This window comes from Echiichthys vipera, assembly GCF_963691815.1.
Source record: "Echiichthys vipera genome assembly, chromosome: 20".
NCBI lineage: Eukaryota > Metazoa > Chordata > Actinopteri > Perciformes > Trachinidae > Echiichthys > Echiichthys vipera.
In genome coordinates this window covers 11,088,823-11,107,068 of record NC_139845.1, presented here as the reverse complement: position 1 = coordinate 11,107,068, position 18,246 = coordinate 11,088,823, and the positions used below count along the sequence as shown (strand labels likewise).

Here is an 18,246-nt window from a genome sequence, read left to right as displayed (position 1 = left end):
TGCAAATGGATTTATTGTGATGCAGGGCTCTGTCAGCTGGGTGTGTTGCTGCTCTCAGCACAGTTCAGTGCAGTGTCCCTGGTCTGGTTCATCAGGTCGATCAGCACTAAACAAGTTCAACAAGTTTTTTAACAGATATTTTTTAGTTTTCATGGGAGGAGAGACCTCAGACACACCACTTGGAAAAGGTGACTAATAATGCTGAAAACTTTGCTGCCATTGCTGTCTTATTACAGTTGTATCTTTGACGTCAGTACTTATGATTATTGGGCAATGAGTTTATCTTATCACATCTTACCTGATTGACAATCAAGCATCGTCAATGATGAGTGTAAACTTTTATTTCCTTTGAACTAAAAGGGCAGTACATTGGTTTAATTACACTATATGTAGGTTAAGGAGGGAAATGTGAACATGATTTTACAACATAGTTTAAAAATATAGCTATAGGTATGATTATATATGTAGATACGTTTAGAAAACCGGGTGTGACTGTCCAACTTATTTTAAATTGCTGACAGCATCTCACATACTGTAACTTATAATGATTTTAGAATGATTTTTACATAACTCATTATTCACTCCTCACACAGTTTTATTGACCAAACCAGAGTTTTTTTCAGTGATTGGGTTGAACTGGCTGGCTGGCGTAGAGTTCACCAACAAACTCCACCCTCACGCTCCAAATTATTGATTTGAAGGACTCAGTGTACACAGGCATACACTTGTCTAGCACTGATGCCGTGGTTCAACAGAGGTCATAGTGCCTCAAAATATGGAATGGATGGTTCCTTTAAAATGTGCCTCAATTATCCTTTTTTTTCTCCAGTAAACAGCAGCTAATACAACATTAAGATTAGTTCATTTAAAAAAAGAAAAGTCAGCCTAATGGTCATTGTCATTTGTCTCTGAATTAAAAAAACGTCATCGAATTGCATTATCCATTTGCAAAAATATAACCATTTTCAACTTATTCTTTAAAGATGAAAAGGTAAAGTTTGAGACTTTGAGATGGTGATTACTAATTCTCAACCATATTGTATGTTTTTCAGCCAGCCTTCTGTGGCAGATGATCTGAAATGCTATTTAATATATGGAACGGCTGGTGACCAAAGGGAGACCTTCAACTCCACAGCCAAACAGTGAACAACATGCATTTCAATTGGCAGGGTACAGCAGTTTGTTTGCATAACCCTGGTTTATGATTGCTCCATGTTCACGTTGCTAATCCAGCATTTAAATGTTCCTTTGCTGCTCTATCTGTGAAAGCACATGTGCAAGCCCTTCCTGGGGTAATGTGGCCATTTAGATAAGTAGCTTCTGTACCAAACTGAGCAACAAAACATATTTGGCTGCTTTATAGATTATTTAAAACGTGGCTGGACTTGGTGAGAGAAATGTTAAAGATTCAGTTAACACAGTCCAAACCTTGCACCATACGTGGGTTTTTTTTCTATATTGGGGGTGTGTGTGTGGGGGGGGGGGCTAAACTTATCATATAAATATCCTCTGTCTCCACAGAGAAATGCACACAGCCCATAGTCAGAAACTATAGGTGATTTTCCACTATGGTCGACTACCCAGAATGAGGCAAACACGGCCCTAATTTGCATGTGAGTCGCTCAGGAGCCTGTTAGGTAGAAAATGGCCCTGACGGAGAGCAGGGCATCTTTTGTCCCCTGAGATATACCCGATTGCTGATTGGATAACGCTAAGCGGGGTGTACTGCACTTTGCTGCCTGCTCCCCCTACCTCTCTCTCTCCCATTCACACACATACACACACACCATAACGTTAGAACTGCAGGCGGGGTGACAACCTGTCTGTCAACACACACTTTCACGGCGCCTCGAATCTTTAAGGTGTTTTCTTTCAAGTTACTTTTACATAAGTTGACATTGTGAATCATACTGGCCACCTTAAATCAAACTATTCTGTATTTCTCACTTTGAGGAAGTAGGGCGCAGTGCTGTATCACCGATCAGCTGATCACAAGTTTTACGTCACCTCCGGAGTCTCGTAAATCCCTCTCGGGCCTTTTTTTTGTAATGGAAACATGATGAGTGAACGGCCATTTGAGAGGGTGTGCCCTGAAACTTTCCAAGCGGAGACTTTATAGCGCCTTATACCTTTAAACGAGCCGTCAGGACTTTTGTACGGTTGTGATGTCACAATTATATTATATATAAGTAGAAAGTGCCGCTACAGTCATTACCCGGCTGCAATGACGGCGCGGGAACAGCAAGAGTGCAGATGCAGAAGACCAGGAAACACTCACTAATCAGAGCACACTATGCTTTTTTGGGAGGGCTCTAAAAGAGACAGGCGCTATAAAAAGGAAGTGGGTAAATACAAGTATATTCAGGACCCCAAATACAACCTGAAAATGAGCACAGTATGTGACCTTTAAATATCTAAAAAAAACATTAAAAAACAATACATAAATATATTTACAGGTAACCTAATTCTCAGTTCATTATACATAATGTCCTTCAAATTACACTTGTTATCCATTAGCTGGCACTGGTGTGTGTATGTGATGTGTGTTGAAGATACTGTATGTGTTGGGATACTGTCATCCACAACAGATAGATCACGCGGATGTGTGTTTTATATTATTCTTTTTAAATAATGCAAATCAAGTGTTTATTCATTCAACTGCTGTCGACCATGGGTAACAGTGTCTGCTAAAGTAATTAATAAACACATCGTATTACAAATTGTGTGATTGCTATGAAAATGTAAATGCAACCAGGAACTGTAGCATGTTTTCACATTCAATATGCAAATGAAGAAAAACAGCTTAGGACCTTCATGACTTGAAGTTTCATCATCTATGTAAACACTAGAGAAAATGACTGAGCTACAGTGTTCACGTCCATTGCAAACAAGCCTGAATGTAACACACATGATCAATATACACATGTAAGCAGGGTGTGACAGAAGACAATACTACACCTACCTCACCTCATTCTCTCATTCACAGGTCATGGAAAGTGAGTTATTAGTTATCACACTGAAGAACACACTGCGAATGAGGTTGTTATTAAAGTCTTCTAAAAGTTAATAATGCAGTTCATGCGTAGTGTACCCATTTTAATGGTATGTTGCTTAAAAAACAATAAAGTACATATTTCCATTCATTGGTGTTCAATGATGACTCCATGCAACCCTGTCTTCACCTGCTGCGTGTGATGGTTTAGAAATTATCCTCAACTTTCCATGAAGCCTGGAGTGGCTCTTTGCATTTCGTCGGGTGCCGCTGTTAATTTGAATAACCTTTTCATGGTCGCTGCTCTGAATTCTTCATTCTTCATTTTCATTTTGCAGTTTTTCATGAGCTCTTTTTCAAATGTTTTGCAATGGAAAGAAACACAGATTTACATTTGGTTTTATTAACAGCTACAGACTGCATAATCTTATGAAGCTATTAACAAGTTACTGATCCCTAAAATGTTGCTTTTGTGAAAATTGGATAGAGCAAGTCCTACTTGATCCTGCAGCAATAGTTTGTGCATACTCACATTTGTGTAAACGTTGCGGATCCTTGCATTTGTCTGGTCTGTGGCCCGTGTTTGTGTGTGTGTGTGTGTGTGTGTGTGTGTGTGTGTGTGGGTGGGTGGTTCCAGGTGTGTCCACTTTACACCCCATGATCCAACTGAATGAAATGCTACCATAGGTACAGCACATACTGTCAGTGAGCTGCTGTCTGTCACTATCGTGATCTCTCCATGTGCAAGAATGGGGGTTGATAAACTGCACAATACATTAATATGAATGAATAAAGTTGCTCTGGTATGAGAATTACAGTTTCAACTCATTTACAGCACAGCACCATCCAAGAAGATTAGATATTAAGGTTAACTGAGACCGAGCGGTCCATTCTGCTCCAGCTACAGCTTGTACAAAGCATATGGATGAATGAGCTTACAGCTAAGTGGCTGAGCATTCTGTGTGTGACTTGGTCTTTGAGCTGTGTGTGTGTGTGTGTGTGTGTGTGTGTGTGTGTGTGTGTGTGTGTGTGTGTGTGTGTGTGCGTGCGCGCGTGTGTGTGTGTGTTGAAAAGATAGAAAAAGAGAAAACTGAAAAACACAGAAAGAGAGCAATAACAGCAACATAATATGAATTTATGGCTGTGTGTGTGTGTGTGTGTGTGTGTGTGTGTGTGTGTGTGTGTGTGTGTGTGTGTGTGTGTGTGTGTGTGTGTTTGTGTGTGTGTGTGTGCATTTGTGTAAGAGAGAGAGAAAGAGAAAAAAACGAGGTTGTGTCTTTGCCTCAGCTAATTCAGATCAGAGTTCGCCTACGGATGCCTAGCTACAACAGCTGCTGGCTGATTTAACACACACACACACACACACACACACACACACACACACATACCACAGCAGAGTTTTCCTACAGCTTGCAAAATGATCAAAAGGAGCTATGACAGCATTGTGAAATACAGTACTGTAAGTAGCATCAAAGGTACTGATGTATCCCAATGACACCTTGACATAGTTTTACACTAAAAATGACTTCTTACAGGGAACAACATGCTCTGTATAACTGAAGATCTTGGCTTCTTTCTATTTGTGGAGATTTGTCTTTTTGAATGTTGTTGTTGATGTTGTTGTTGTTGTTGTTGTTGTTTCCCCCTACTGGACACAGGAAGAGCAGAAATCAGAACTCCTTCTCTCCTGCTCCAACATGTGCAGAGAACAGGCTAAGGAGGAATTACTGCACTTTGCTAAATGCCAAAAACTGCAAAGAAGTGACAAATGGTGTTAAGAGAAATTGTATGAGCCAGCCTTGAACTGCAAGAAACAGCAATTCATGAAAAGGTCCTGCAGCTAAGAACCAGAGGGTCAGGACTCTTTCTGTAACACTGTACTGATGTTCCAGGCCTGGTGGATGTGCAGATGTGCAGAGAAGCTTTTTGGTCTATTAAAGATACCTGCGGCTACATGTTTCGTCTCACTCTGCTGCTTAGCTGAGAGCAGAGTCAAAGCTGTAGAGAGTACGATAAGGGACATGTTTATAATGAAGTCTAGCTGCAGGACAAGCTCCAGATCACCAAACACCTGGGGAGACAGAAGTCAAACTTTGAGGTGATAGTCGCGGGGGCTGAAACAAGATGAATGTTTCTAATTAATAAGTTCCCCATAGGGATTTCCAGGACCAGGAAGATATAAATGTAAGAAATCGAGAAAGGGATCTTGTCCCCCTAAAAAACTTTCTGAAGTGATGATGTTGCTTTAATTACATTTTGCTTCTCCCAGAGATGATGCCAAATAAAAAAGATTGACTTAAGGCACAAATGCTGCAGACAGTCTGATGATAAAGTCAGTAGCACTCTCTCATGTCACAGCCAACTTTTCTGCCACAACACACCCCTCCCTCTGCAAGAACAGACTTCAAGTTCCCGTATTATGCTCATTTTCCGTATCATACTTGTATTTTGGGTTTCTACCAGAACATGTTTACATGCTTTAATGTTCAAAAAACACATTCTTTTTTCTCATACTGTCTGTTTTAAATAGACCTGTATTCACCCTCTGTCTGAACGGCTCTGTTTTAGCGCCCGTCTCTTTAAGCCTCCCTCGTGAAAAAGCCCAGACTGCTCTGATGGTCAGTTTTCCAGGTCTTCTGCATCTGCACTCTTGGCATCATTGCAGCCAGGGAATGGCTCTCAAATTGCACTGTAGCTGCACTTTCTACCGAAAAATAGTTTAGTTGTGACATCACAACCACACAGAAGTCCTGACGGCTCGTTTAAAGGCAAAGTTTCTGAATACAGGCTGTGTGCATTCCTCTGTGGATTATGCGTTTTGATACTTTAACACTATTTATATAGCACCTTGACCTGCTTTATAGTAGAGATAGACCTTGTATTACGCTTTTACAATATGGGACCTTTAAAAACTAGTATTAAAATGATAAGAAAAACTGGATCATTCTCAAAAGAGCAAGAAAATGCCTCAGAGATGACAGGATAATAAAATCACTTGCACTGGTCTGAGCTTCAGCAAATACACAGGTGAACACTTCACACCACAACACAATACATGAATACAAGTCTTTGTAGGAATGATCGGCTCAGCAGTTTTGTGTGATGAGAAATAACACACAATCCTCTATCACCCAATCAGGTGAAGAGGATTACACAGACAGAGATAGTACTACAGGTCGTTCATGCTGCCCTGGTCAGTGGTCTAATCCAATTAGCTACAGTAAGAGTGGCTAAAACTAATGGGATTGTTAGTAAGGTCACCGTACAGACCTGTTTAGCCAAGACTGCTTGATGCTCAGTGCTAAAAAGCTGTCGGCCCGTCTGATGGGATCAAAAATCTCGTGCAGGCGTGAGAAAATAAAGAAGGAATCCGAGAGAATGACAAGAATCAGCAGGAATGCAATAAATCACATCTTCAAGCGCAAGAAGAAGGCGGACAACTTCACGAACAGAGATAACGTTTTACTTTTTTATGCGAGGAAACAATACAAACATTTAAACACAATGTGAAGGAGTATTAAACACGAAAACATTCTGATTATCTGCTCGTGTCTGGACAGTAATACTGATATGATCGAGACTGATGACTGTATAGGTGATTCTTTTTTTAACTTGAGAAACTGCACTCATTCATCACAAGTAATGGGTTTGAGGAGGGTCCGCCGAAGAATTTCCACGTAAAATGAAAGTGCAGAAGAGAGATGGACTGAAGTTAGTTAAAGTTAAGATTGTTGACTCTGAATCTGTTAAAGGTTTGAATACATTTGATTGATTGCATTTGACACAATATGAAAACATTCTGTTTATGTGAAAACATTTAGAGGATGGGACAAATGTTTTATATTCCGCCAGAAAAAGTGAATTGTATTATCATATACATAATTATAAGCATCTATATACGTTGATGGTAGTTTTCTGCAGATAGTTGAACAGTGTTAGTGTCAGGCTCTGAGTTTATTCAGAGGCCTTGTGACACTCACAAAAGACAAAACGTTTCTGCTGACTCGAGGGGGAAATTTTTATGTAATACTGTGGAGCTTTGGTGTGGCAGTGCTGTGTATTCAGTGCTTTATAAAATCTCTAACAAAAATGTATAAAATTATCACAATGCTCAATCCACAATGCATAAAGCCTGTATTCAGAAACTGTGCTTTTAAACGAGTCAACAGGACTTCTGTACGGTTGTGATGTCACAACTGTACTATACGGTCATTTCCCGGCTGCAATGATGGTGCAGAGACTGCAGAGAAATGTGTTTCATACAGATATATTCAGACAGACAGTATGTGAAAAATAATGTTTTTCTGAGGTAAAACCCAAAAAGTATGAACCTGAAAATGAGCACAATATGGGACCTTTAAGTGACTTTTACACTGATTTTCTAGTCATTGTGGATGTTCTTGTTGTGAATGGCACTACTGTGATTCAGCATCACTTCCCCATTTAGCAACTGCAGTCATCATTTTCCACAACGACCTCGAAATGATAAAGACTTGTCTGTGGCTGCCAAGTTGGTGAAAACGTTGGCTGGGATCAGACTTTTCTTCCTGAAAGAACTGCAGCGGACTCAAGAACAGAACAAAAGCCTCATTGTCGAAGACTAGTTTATCAAAAGAATACACAATAATACTCAAGTATAAAACATAGAAAACAGGAAATGAGACACATTAATAAAATATACCTTCTATTCTGATCCACCACTTTTTGAAAAGCAGCGCGTAATAAATTGCAGTCCTCTCTCTTTTTCCACCATTACACATTCAATTTTACACAGGATGTTCAGTCCTCTTCTGTCCACTCTGTCCTCTCCATGTTTGTCATCATCTGCGTTTTATCCATTGGACTACATTATACACTTAAAATATTCTCAACCAAACCTATACAAGTTGCAAAATTCATGGTATAACACTGTTATAAAAATGTTAAATTCATTCAAAACTGCCACAATCGACAGCACAGGGCTTTTTTGTTGACTTAACAAGTTGCATAACAACATGAGATGAAGAGGTCCACTCACAGTGAACGTGTCTCTTAGCGTGGGTTAATTTAGACACATACAGCACATTAATCTCACTAATGGAGGTCTCTCTCACTTCACTGTCAGATGAAGGACGCTGCCCGTGTGAGCTGCTTCTTCAAATGTCCGCGGTGCCAAGATGGCCGCAACCAGCGAGGCCTCATTAACCTGCACACACTCGACCGGTCACGGGGGCTGGGGCTCCGCTCTAAAAGCAGCAGTTACACTGAGATGAATGGATAGTGTATCCTGTAGGTCGTTAGTCCTTTTTGACTTGAAGATTAAGTGTTTTCACTGCACCTTTAAACAGAAATCAGCTGTGTGGCTTATGAAACTGTCTCCTGAACTTTGTTGCAAAATAATCACCCAAAGTCATTTTATTCTAACTATTTCCTCATTTATTCACCCTCTTGCTGTTTTGTACCCCAATAAGTGATTCCTCTTCTACTCGCTCTCAATCGCCTGCTTCAGTCTGGACTTTTCTGCATTTCCTGGTGGTCTCTGTACGAGTGCGTTTGAGCAACGTCAGCACACTTCACGTATGCCAGAATGTCTCTTGCAGGGTTAAAGGTCAAAAGTTCATTAAAAGAGACACGGTGTTCAGCACTTGGCACTCACATGGCTTCAAACTCCAACAAGGGCTGTAATGATTCCCCAAACACATGGATTTTATGTGTCCAACGTGTGCTTTAGGTTTGTTCAGTCTCTTTAAATAACAATCAGAGTTGTATGTTTATTTATTATTTAATTATATATTTATTTCATCTCTCGTATCTTCGTTATTACACACTTTTTTTTAGGTCCATTTATCCTTGATGTCCTTTTGTGTTCATCCATTTTGTTTTGTCCTTCTTTTCAATCCATCCCTCCTTCCTTCGGGGTCGTGATCATATTATTATTATACAGGAAAGCAGAAAGTGATGATGGAGTGGTGAGAAACAGGACTCTCGGTTGAAAAATTGAAATCAGAGTAGAGAAAAAAAAACACATTCATCCGTGCTTCCTACTTTTATCTTCCTTCCCATCCATCTGTTCCTCTTCCCCATCTATCCATCCATCATTTTGCTTTTCACACCGAATAAAATGCTTCCACTTCATGTGAACGGACAGAAGGATTTATAAGTGGAGGAGAGAAGGAAAATCTAACCTGTGTGTCTTAACTTATCCGGATAATAACCCCTGAAAATTCATCTCCCCTTCACCCTCCATCATCCTGTCACCTCCCCCCTCTTTATCTACTCTCCCTCTCCTCCTTTGTCATCCCCATCCATCCACGTGTCGTATCTCAGGATGCTATTTACACACAAACTGGTCCACGAGTGTCGTGCAGCGCTTGCACTTGACGTAGCAGCACCAGTGGAACTTGCAGTGGCAGCGCTCGTGCTTGTAGGTCTTGAACTGGTCGTATCCTCGGCCGCAGCACATGAGCTCGCAGCCGTCCATGCCCTCCGAGGTTTTGTTGCAGAGGCGGCCCTGCGTGCCCAGCGAGCCCGTGGTCTCGTTGCGGAGGCAGTAGTCAGGGCTGGTGTCGATGTAGACCAGATCGTCCGGGGTTGGGGTGTTGAAGCGCTTGTCTACCTGCTCCAGCTTGCCCTAGTAGAAGTGGAAAGAATCAGTTTGTGTGAGATTCAGGATTATCTTTCAGGGTTATTAAGTCTTTTTGTGACGCTCTAGAAGACAGAGACGCATCTGCTGTGAGTTCAATACCTTGCGTCCAATGCGCATGGCGGCTGCACTGTCGTACTTCTCCTTCAGGAACTCTCCAACACGTCTGAAGTCGGCCAGCTGGAGCCAACAGGTCTTCAGACTGCAGGAACCTGAGACGCCATGACACTTACAGGCCACATTTGCAAGGTTATAGGCCGCCTGGTGGAGTGAAAGAAAAAGACAAGGTGTTAGAAAAATGTGGGTGTTTTTCAGATTTCATCACTATCTTGCCTGTCAAGAGAGCACACTGTATTTTTTCCACAATAAATTCCCACCAGAGCCAGGTCATCTGTGGTTTTAGAACGAGACTTTTAAGTCTTGGGTTTAGCTAATGCTAATTAGCAAAAGAAAAGAAAAATAAAGACACCCTTTTTAAAGTTCTTTAAAATCAAATGATCATTGTTGAGCAAAAATAAAAATGCGAAAAATGTCTTCTAAAAAATCAATTCTAATCATGATCCGTTTATCCCGTGGAATACTTTGACGTAGACTAGAAAAATGTATTAGAAAGATATTTTATTTTATATTTTTACTGTCTTTAACATATTTGCAGATTTCAAATGTTGTAGGTTTGTTAAATTAGAAAGTCTATATTATAGATTTTAAAATGTAAATATGATTAATTGAACTGTGGATCCTTTTGTCAAATAACACATAAATATACATTTTTATATCATGATTATTTAATTGGATGAATCTGAAAATTCTTACTGGTAGAGTGCCACAGACCCCACTTTGAAAATCACTGGTTTCTGGTTTCTACAGTCTGAAACGTGTGGAAGTTGTGCTGCAGACCTATTATATTTGCTCTACGCTGCTGCCATCTAGTGGCCAATATGTGTAACTGTGCCGGGTAATGCAGAATGAATGTGCTCAACAGACTGCCCTTGGAAAAATCAAAGTAAATCCAGATGATAGATATTCTACCACCTAATTTTATATTGTTTAAACTAATGAACTCTGGAACTTTGGGTCAGTCTTTAACGCTACATAAATAGTAGGAAAAATGAATAATGGCTGAAAGGAGAGACACCCCATCCACACTTCTCCATGCACTGCTCCTCCTGAGGGACTTTGCTCCAAAATTAGCTTCACACAGCAAAAACAATGTAAAAGATATTCCAGCCGCCAGCTTCCTGTCACCATTGTGCGCTGGTGCGGAACCCCCTCCTGTTAAAACGTGCGCTAAAATAGATAACCCCCCCACAAAAAAGAAAAAATGCAGAGCAAAGAAAAACAAAGAAAAGATTTTTGCCCCATATATGAGCGCTGTTCTCCGACATGGCTGTCAGTACTGCTCCACCAAACTAAAACAAACAGCGGGCTGAGAATAGACATTTCCCACACAGCTCCTCGCTAGAAAACAGTCATTTTAAAGAGGAAACTATAAGATGACATATTATTTAGTTTCAGTTAAATGTATCACAGTGACATGTCTACCATTCAAATCAATGAGGAAATGGGAAAATGTCTAAAAATATAAATATAAACATAGTTTGCTGTTTTAGATTCTGCCATCATTTTAAAACTAAACGCACTATTTTAACAAACAAAAAAACAATCAGAGACACCATTTCCTTGCCGGACGGCTCAGTTATCTTCATGTATTTTCACTCTTTCTTTCCCATGTGAGTTTACAAAGTGTTTGTCTGGGTCTCAACATCATGAATGATTTCTTACACATGCCTATGCTCAGAAAACAGAACAGGAAATACAAGATTTATGGTCACGGCAGGCAGCGGTGGACTTCACACCCCTGCAGCTCCACCAGGCCAGTTAAGCAGCATTCAATAAACAAGTCACATACACACACACACACACACACACACACACACATGCACACACACACACACGCACACACACACACACACACACACACACACACACACACACACACACACACATGATTTACACCATGTACTGTGTCACTAATCATGCATCGTGGTATGTTTCGTGTTTGCACCGATGCCATTCCAAATGTACTTGCTGACTCAATTATCCCTGAATTTTCCCTCCGCACAAATGAAACCCATCACTCCTCACACTGCCTGATCTCAATTACCTTCTCACCTCTGTTAACCCCTGCATCCCAAACACCACCCGACCCCCACCTCCCACCCCTGCTCCCCTCTACTTTACTACCCAGCAGGCATAGCACTCGGCACCATCCAATCCTGTGACTCGACCCCCATGACCCCCTCAGACAGAGCAGGGGGACAATGACATTTTGTAAAGGTCCTTTTAAGCATTAGCGGCTCTGTTTTTGAGATTTTCTCGCATTTGACAAAAATGTTAGTGAAAAGGGCAACTTTTTAAACTGCTATTTAGTAAAGTATTTCTCTTTTATCTCTGTTGTGCTCACAGTATGAGAGTTTTTCAAAGTTGGAATTAGTTTCAGACATACATCACCGGGAGGAAATCCTCATATTTTATGACTCCTTGTTGTTTTACGAGCCTGCGTGTTTCCCCAGATCCCCCACTGTGGGGGTTAGAGGTTCAGAACCACGGTAATAAGAAAATTAGGATTGCAACTCTTTTTTTATGTAAGGCCACAAACTGTGAATATCATTTTCAAGGATATTCAAGAGAAAAAGTCAGTGGGAAGTTTTGTGTAATGACCTACAACAAGATCTTTTTAGGTTCACTTAATCTTCATCTCATCTTCAATCGCTTATCCGGGGTCGGGTCGCGGGGGCAGCAGCTTAAGCAGGTGACCCCAAACTTCCCTTTCCCGGGCCACATTAACCAGCTCCAACAGGGGGATCCTGAGGCGTTCTTTTTTTCCTATAACTTATGTTTTCTGTACTTCCTTATTTTACTTCACTGCTGCTACCGTTGATATTTTGTACACACCCAGTTCTTGATTTATGAATTTGTACTACATCCTTAGAATGGCACTATAGAAACAGCTCATTATAATTCCTGTTGTTAATATTGCAAGCTGCCAATAACCGCACTCAAACCGTAAAATCAAACCATGTATATACTCTGTATCGGTGTGTATGTGTGTGTATGTGTGTGTGTGTGTGTGTGTGTGTGTGTCCTGCATCATACTGAGCTATTTGGTAGGTTGTGCCTGCTGGGCGTAGATACACTGGACCTGAACACACACACACGCACACACACACACACACACACACACACACACACAGTCAGTCAGTCATCCGTGGTGGAGACACGGTCTCTGTGTCAGGCACAATAGGTTCTGCTCAGACAGGGTTAGGGGTTAGGAGCCGTGTGCATGTGTGTGTGTGTGTGTGTGTGTGTGTGTGTGTATGTGTGTGTGTGTGTGTGTCTGTGTGTTTTAGTACTAGAATGCAGCAGAAATGAAGAAAATAGCCCACCCTGTGTGACTGGGTGGGCAGTCTACTATTCTGCTGTATTAATCGCCATAACATATAAGTCACATTCACATTACTATAGATATTATTATAGTTACTGTTACTTTGTGGTTGCTTGCATGTCTGGAAGTGTGTCTCTGTCTCTCTGTCTTTGTGTCTGTCTTTGTCTCTCTCTGTCCATCTGCCTTTCTTTTCTCTCTTTCTCTCTCCTTTTCTTCCTCCCCAACCGTCCTCCACAGAGCTGGGTCTGTCTGACGTTCCTGCCTGTTATAGGGAAGGTTTTCATTGCCACCGTACTCTACGGGGGAATTGTTGTAAATGTCTGTAAAGTGTGCTGAGATAACTTTCGTTATGATCTGGCACTGTCAATAAAATTGAATTGAATTGAATCTTCTTGTAAAAAACAGTTATTGGATATAATCTTCGCTTTTGTTTGAAGGTCATATCTATCCAGCTAGTGCTCCACTAGTGGTCATAAGAGCAGCTTCAATTTGGCAACTGAGGGTAATGAACTTTGCAGCTGTAGAGAAACTGTTTTCACAGACCGATCGTTGGTCTGGTGATTCTAATCAGCGTCTTTCACATAAACAAACTAACCATGGATTCAAATACTTACACTGAACAGTATTTGTCATATATATTAGAAGTCTATGTATTGCATGGGCCTCCTCTGTTTCAAGGTTGTTGTTTGTTTGTTTTTGAACCTTTTCTGTATCTGAACTGTGGCTTTGTATACTGCACAGACTAAAAGGCAAATTTGTGATTGTGATGAGAAGATTTGATGGCTCTCTGTCACCAGGCCGTGTAGCAGAAAAAGCCAACCATTCGTTATGGTCTGCTGCTTAAAACTAATTTTTGTGTTGGTAAAGAGCTGCTTCTGCTCGTAAATCAAAGACCGCTCTAACAAGATAATTTCCCTTTTAAACAAACACTCTGTGTGACATTGTCTTGTAAAGTCTGAATCTGCTCGTGTATCACATTTACACAGTGACATATTCAAGCCAAATAAATCGGCATGTTTTGTACTGTATTTTATGCAATTTCCACATCATTAATCTTCGGGGTTGTGTTGACTTGAGACACGAGGACTCGAATGACTTGTGTGTGTGGATTTTATGTTTTCAAATTAAATAAAAAATGTTCAATGTTTACAAGTGTCTGTGTAACGTTAGCTAGACAACTACTGACATCACTTATCAAGGATAAAGCGTCGGCATTTTGATTTAGAAGAAAGTTATAAATAAATAAGCTTAAGTTTTTGTTTGATGACTTTCTAGTGTGGAGAAATTAAGAAAGAAAAACAGCTTTTATAAAGATATTTGTTTGATTACATTCATTTCCCTGAGTATCAATAATTATAATACAAATTCAGTTCATTTTCATACTTTTTGAACAGGTAAGATAAATTGGCCAATATAAGGCTATTTCTAGATTTGGTATGGTGTCTTTTCTCTCTATAAAGACCTGAGGTAAGTGACTTGACTTGAGACTTGAGTCACACTTAGTGATCACTAATCATGACACATTTGGTATCTTTGGAAAGCCAATGCTCTTGATCAGAATTCAAAACACTTTTGTGTTTGCGCAATGCTTAAGATTTTATTTCCCTAACGAAAACAGTAAAGACTTGCCATTGTTGTAACAAACAACAAAGGGATCTACGGGATTGGGGAAAGTTTGTTTGTTCAGAGCAGAAGCAGCACAGGAGTATTGTCTTCATACTGGGAATGTACATCTACTTGTTATGGTCTCTAAGTGACGAGGCCGGCCTCATTTGATTTGTGTGAAGCGGAGACAGTGGACCTGGATGGCTGTGTGTGTGTGTGTGTGTGTGTGTGTGTGTGTGTGTGTGTGTGTGTGTGTGTGTGTGTGTGTGTGTGTGTAGGTCTTTGAGAGTCGGGGGAGTGTGACGGAGGTCCATCCCTCACCCTGCGTCTCTGTCTCCAGACGCTTGTACACACAAACGCGCAAAGACGACCACGTTATCCGCCTTCCACACAAATCAAATGAAGCTGAGCGTACACACAGACACACACACACACAAACACACAGCGGCACGCCCCTGTCACCTCCACAAAAGCCCTGCGGTTTGCCTTGTTCAACCAAGCAAGACAAATCCCGCATAGGGACAAACCAGCGTGTCCACGAAAAGAAAGAGGGAAGAAGGGATGAAGAGGAAGAGAGAAATTGTCTCCCTCTCACTCGCTCTCCTCCATTTCATCTCTCTCTTCTCCTCTCTTCCGTTTCGATGGACAGACAACAATGAAAACCAGGGATCAAACAGAAGAGAGGAGGAAAAGTCATTCAAAAGGTTGTGTGTGTGCCTGTGTGTGTGTTAGTGTGTATGTGTTTATGTGTGTGTGTTAATACAAAGCTTTAGCTGTAGATCTTCCTCTCTCATACACTCTCCTACAGCCCCAATGGGACCCTCAGTAGAAACACAACCTCTCCAGACCCTTACCTTTGACCCCTGATGCATACACACAACCAGGCCCACTGTCTCTGACACAAATCATATGGAGCTGAGATGAGACACACACAAACACACACACACACACACACACACACGCACATTTCTCGTAAAAGGTCCATTTGCCCGTTCTGGTACACATTGGATCAGAATAATGTGTTTATCTTCAGTTAGAGGAACTTTGTTCAAGCTTTGCAAGACAAAGACGCTGTGTGTGTGTGTGCGTGTGTGTGTGTGCGTATGGCCTAGTCGTAGGTGAAAAGTTTCCTTTTAGTGCATTTCTCCCCACCTGAGAGCACTTCTTAACAAATTTAGCTCCAATGTCAATTCTGGAGCTTCTACTTGTTGCTGTATGGCAGCCAGAGAGGTCCAAAAAACAACGGAAACCTGAGTATGCTAGTTTGACAAAACACATCACATCCATCATTTATTCATGCGTCCGTCCATCCATCACACTCTTTCTTGTTGCACAACTTTGGCGTATTCCACTTCTGAAATCTGATCATTCAATCAAGCATGTCATTGTCCAATGTGTTGCTGCATTTATATGTGAGTATTATTAGTGTGTGTGTGTGTGTGTGTGTGTGTGTGTGTGTGTGTGTGTGTGTGTGTGTGTGTGTGTGTGTGTGTGTGTGTTGCTTCTCTGGAATGTGCACTGACCTGGCGACCTAGCCAGACTCCAAGGGCGTTAGCAGTTATACCATTTGGACCCTCCCAATAAATAACTTACACACACACACACACACACACACACGCGCGCACACACACACACACACACACACACACACACTCACAAATACTGCCGGGTCAGGCCACCTCGCCTCACACACACACACACACACACACACACACGCACACACACACACACACACATTCCTCACAGACGTGCAGATATAGGATGAGGTTAAGAGACTTCCTTCGCTAAAGTTTCACATCCAGAACTTAAAAACATCATTTCTTTTTTAAGACAAAGACTAATGTGTGGGGTGTCTCCCGTACCTGTCTCCCTGCTTCATTATTCTGCAGGTTCATCAGAGTTCGGGCGTGCTCAGTAGAACCACGCGGGTAGTTCTTCTCTCTCTCCCTGGCATCCACGAACTCGCGGGCAAATCTGTAGCCGTAATGCACGTTGTCCCCGCAGCCGCCCCACAGCCAATCACGCGGCAGGTCACGGGGTCGAGCAGCACGGCTGCAGCCGCAGGTGGAGAGCTCGCCTTCCCGGCAAGCGCGGCTGATGGCGTTGACCACGCCAGCTGCGCTGATGGCATAGGTGAAGGCAGTTTCCCTGGAGCCTAATCGAGATAAAAAAAATTGTATATTACAGATTTTTATATTTATTATTTATAGCTAATAAAACTTGAGTTAGTTAAGCAGACACAGGAACACTCATGGACTATCACTTCACAGTGATACACACACAGGAAGTTGTGTTTTGTCATGAGTTTTTTTTAAAGGTAGGGTTGTGGTGAATGTGTTAAGTGGCAGGAAACATGGGGACCTGCTCAGGTTAACCCCCCCTACACACACACACACACACACACACACACACACACACACACACACACACACACACACACACACACACACACACACACACACACACACACACACACACACACACAGCAAATAGCCCCACACCCACTTCACCTAACAATAGACAATAGATGTGATTTCAGGCTCTAAACTCTGAACCTGGTGAAACCTATTCAAAGAGATGCTGAGTGATCCGTAATCCATAATAATCAGTTTTCCTATGCAGTTGGCTTTAATGTATACCTGTCCTTGTTCTGGCTCGTCAACGCTAATCTTAACACCTCTTTCTGGAAACTGTCACACAGTGTGTTGTGCGGTTTATTCCGAGTAAAAAGGACACATTTTCAGGACGTGTTGCAGATAAATGTTATTTTACAGTGCAGTGAGCACCTCCATTGCAAAAGTTGTATCCACACTTAATCAGTTCCAGTTGTTACCTTGATACATTAGTATTCAACACAGAAGTCTATATTAATGATTTCTGTTCACTCGAACTAACGCCATTCAACACTGTGGAATACACAACACGACTTGCAAGTCTATTCTCTGCATTAATACACAAACCAGAAGGAAAAAAAGACGACAGCCTGACTCGTAGAAGGTTAAGTGCTCTGAAACTGAAAATTTACATTTGAACAGCAAAGACCCTTGTGGTGTTTCTGGTTGGGACTGCATTTACAAAGACCTCAATGAGGTTTTATTAACTATTATAGGGTGACATTTGAAATTATTTTAGATATCTCAGAGAAGTCACAACAAAATGTCCTTAGTCAGTGGCCTTCTGGTTTCTTTATAATATCCCCGTAACTACTGACTTTAAATACTGACCTCTAGTGTCATATGCTCGGCTTCTATTGCATTTTAATGCATTCCTTTAGTAGCGTCTTGTTACCAATGTGTGATGGCTATTATGTTGTTTTATTCTAAACATGAGAAGCAAAATAAACCTTTTGTGCCTATTCTGGCTCATTTACAGTGTTATCCCACACACTGTCCCCTTAAAATAAACTTCTGCCATTGAAATTGCCATTCAGATTCTACTTATTCCTACTAATGTGTTATTTTTTAAAGCATGTTATACTGTGTCATTCATAAGTTGAGACTTTATTGTAATATTATTATACTACTAGGGTTTATTGGTATGTAACTTCTAGCATGCCTATCATTTCCCAACTGAAACATACTT

The 18,246-nt window shown here is 41.2% G+C and overlaps 1 protein-coding gene across 4 annotated transcripts in view; it reads right to left on the bottom strand.

The window, feature by feature from the left end:
• Positions 1-9,302: 9,302 nt before the first annotated feature.
• Positions 9,303-18,246, bottom strand: part of wnt5b (wingless-type MMTV integration site family, member 5b) — a gene marked incomplete at its 3' end in the record, with an annotated part of 82,796 nt that continues 73,852 nt past the window's right edge. For all 4 annotated transcript variants that reach the window (XM_083934779.1, XM_083934781.1, XM_083934780.1 and 1 more), the window contains exons 5-7: positions 16,527-16,819; positions 9,717-9,875; positions 9,303-9,602 (exon numbers count right to left, since the gene is read on the bottom strand). In XM_083934779.1, the coding sequence (XP_083790905.1) occupies positions 9,303-9,602; positions 9,717-9,875; positions 16,527-16,819 (752 nt within the window). The remainder of the gene's footprint in view (positions 9,603-9,716; positions 9,876-16,526; positions 16,820-18,246) is intronic.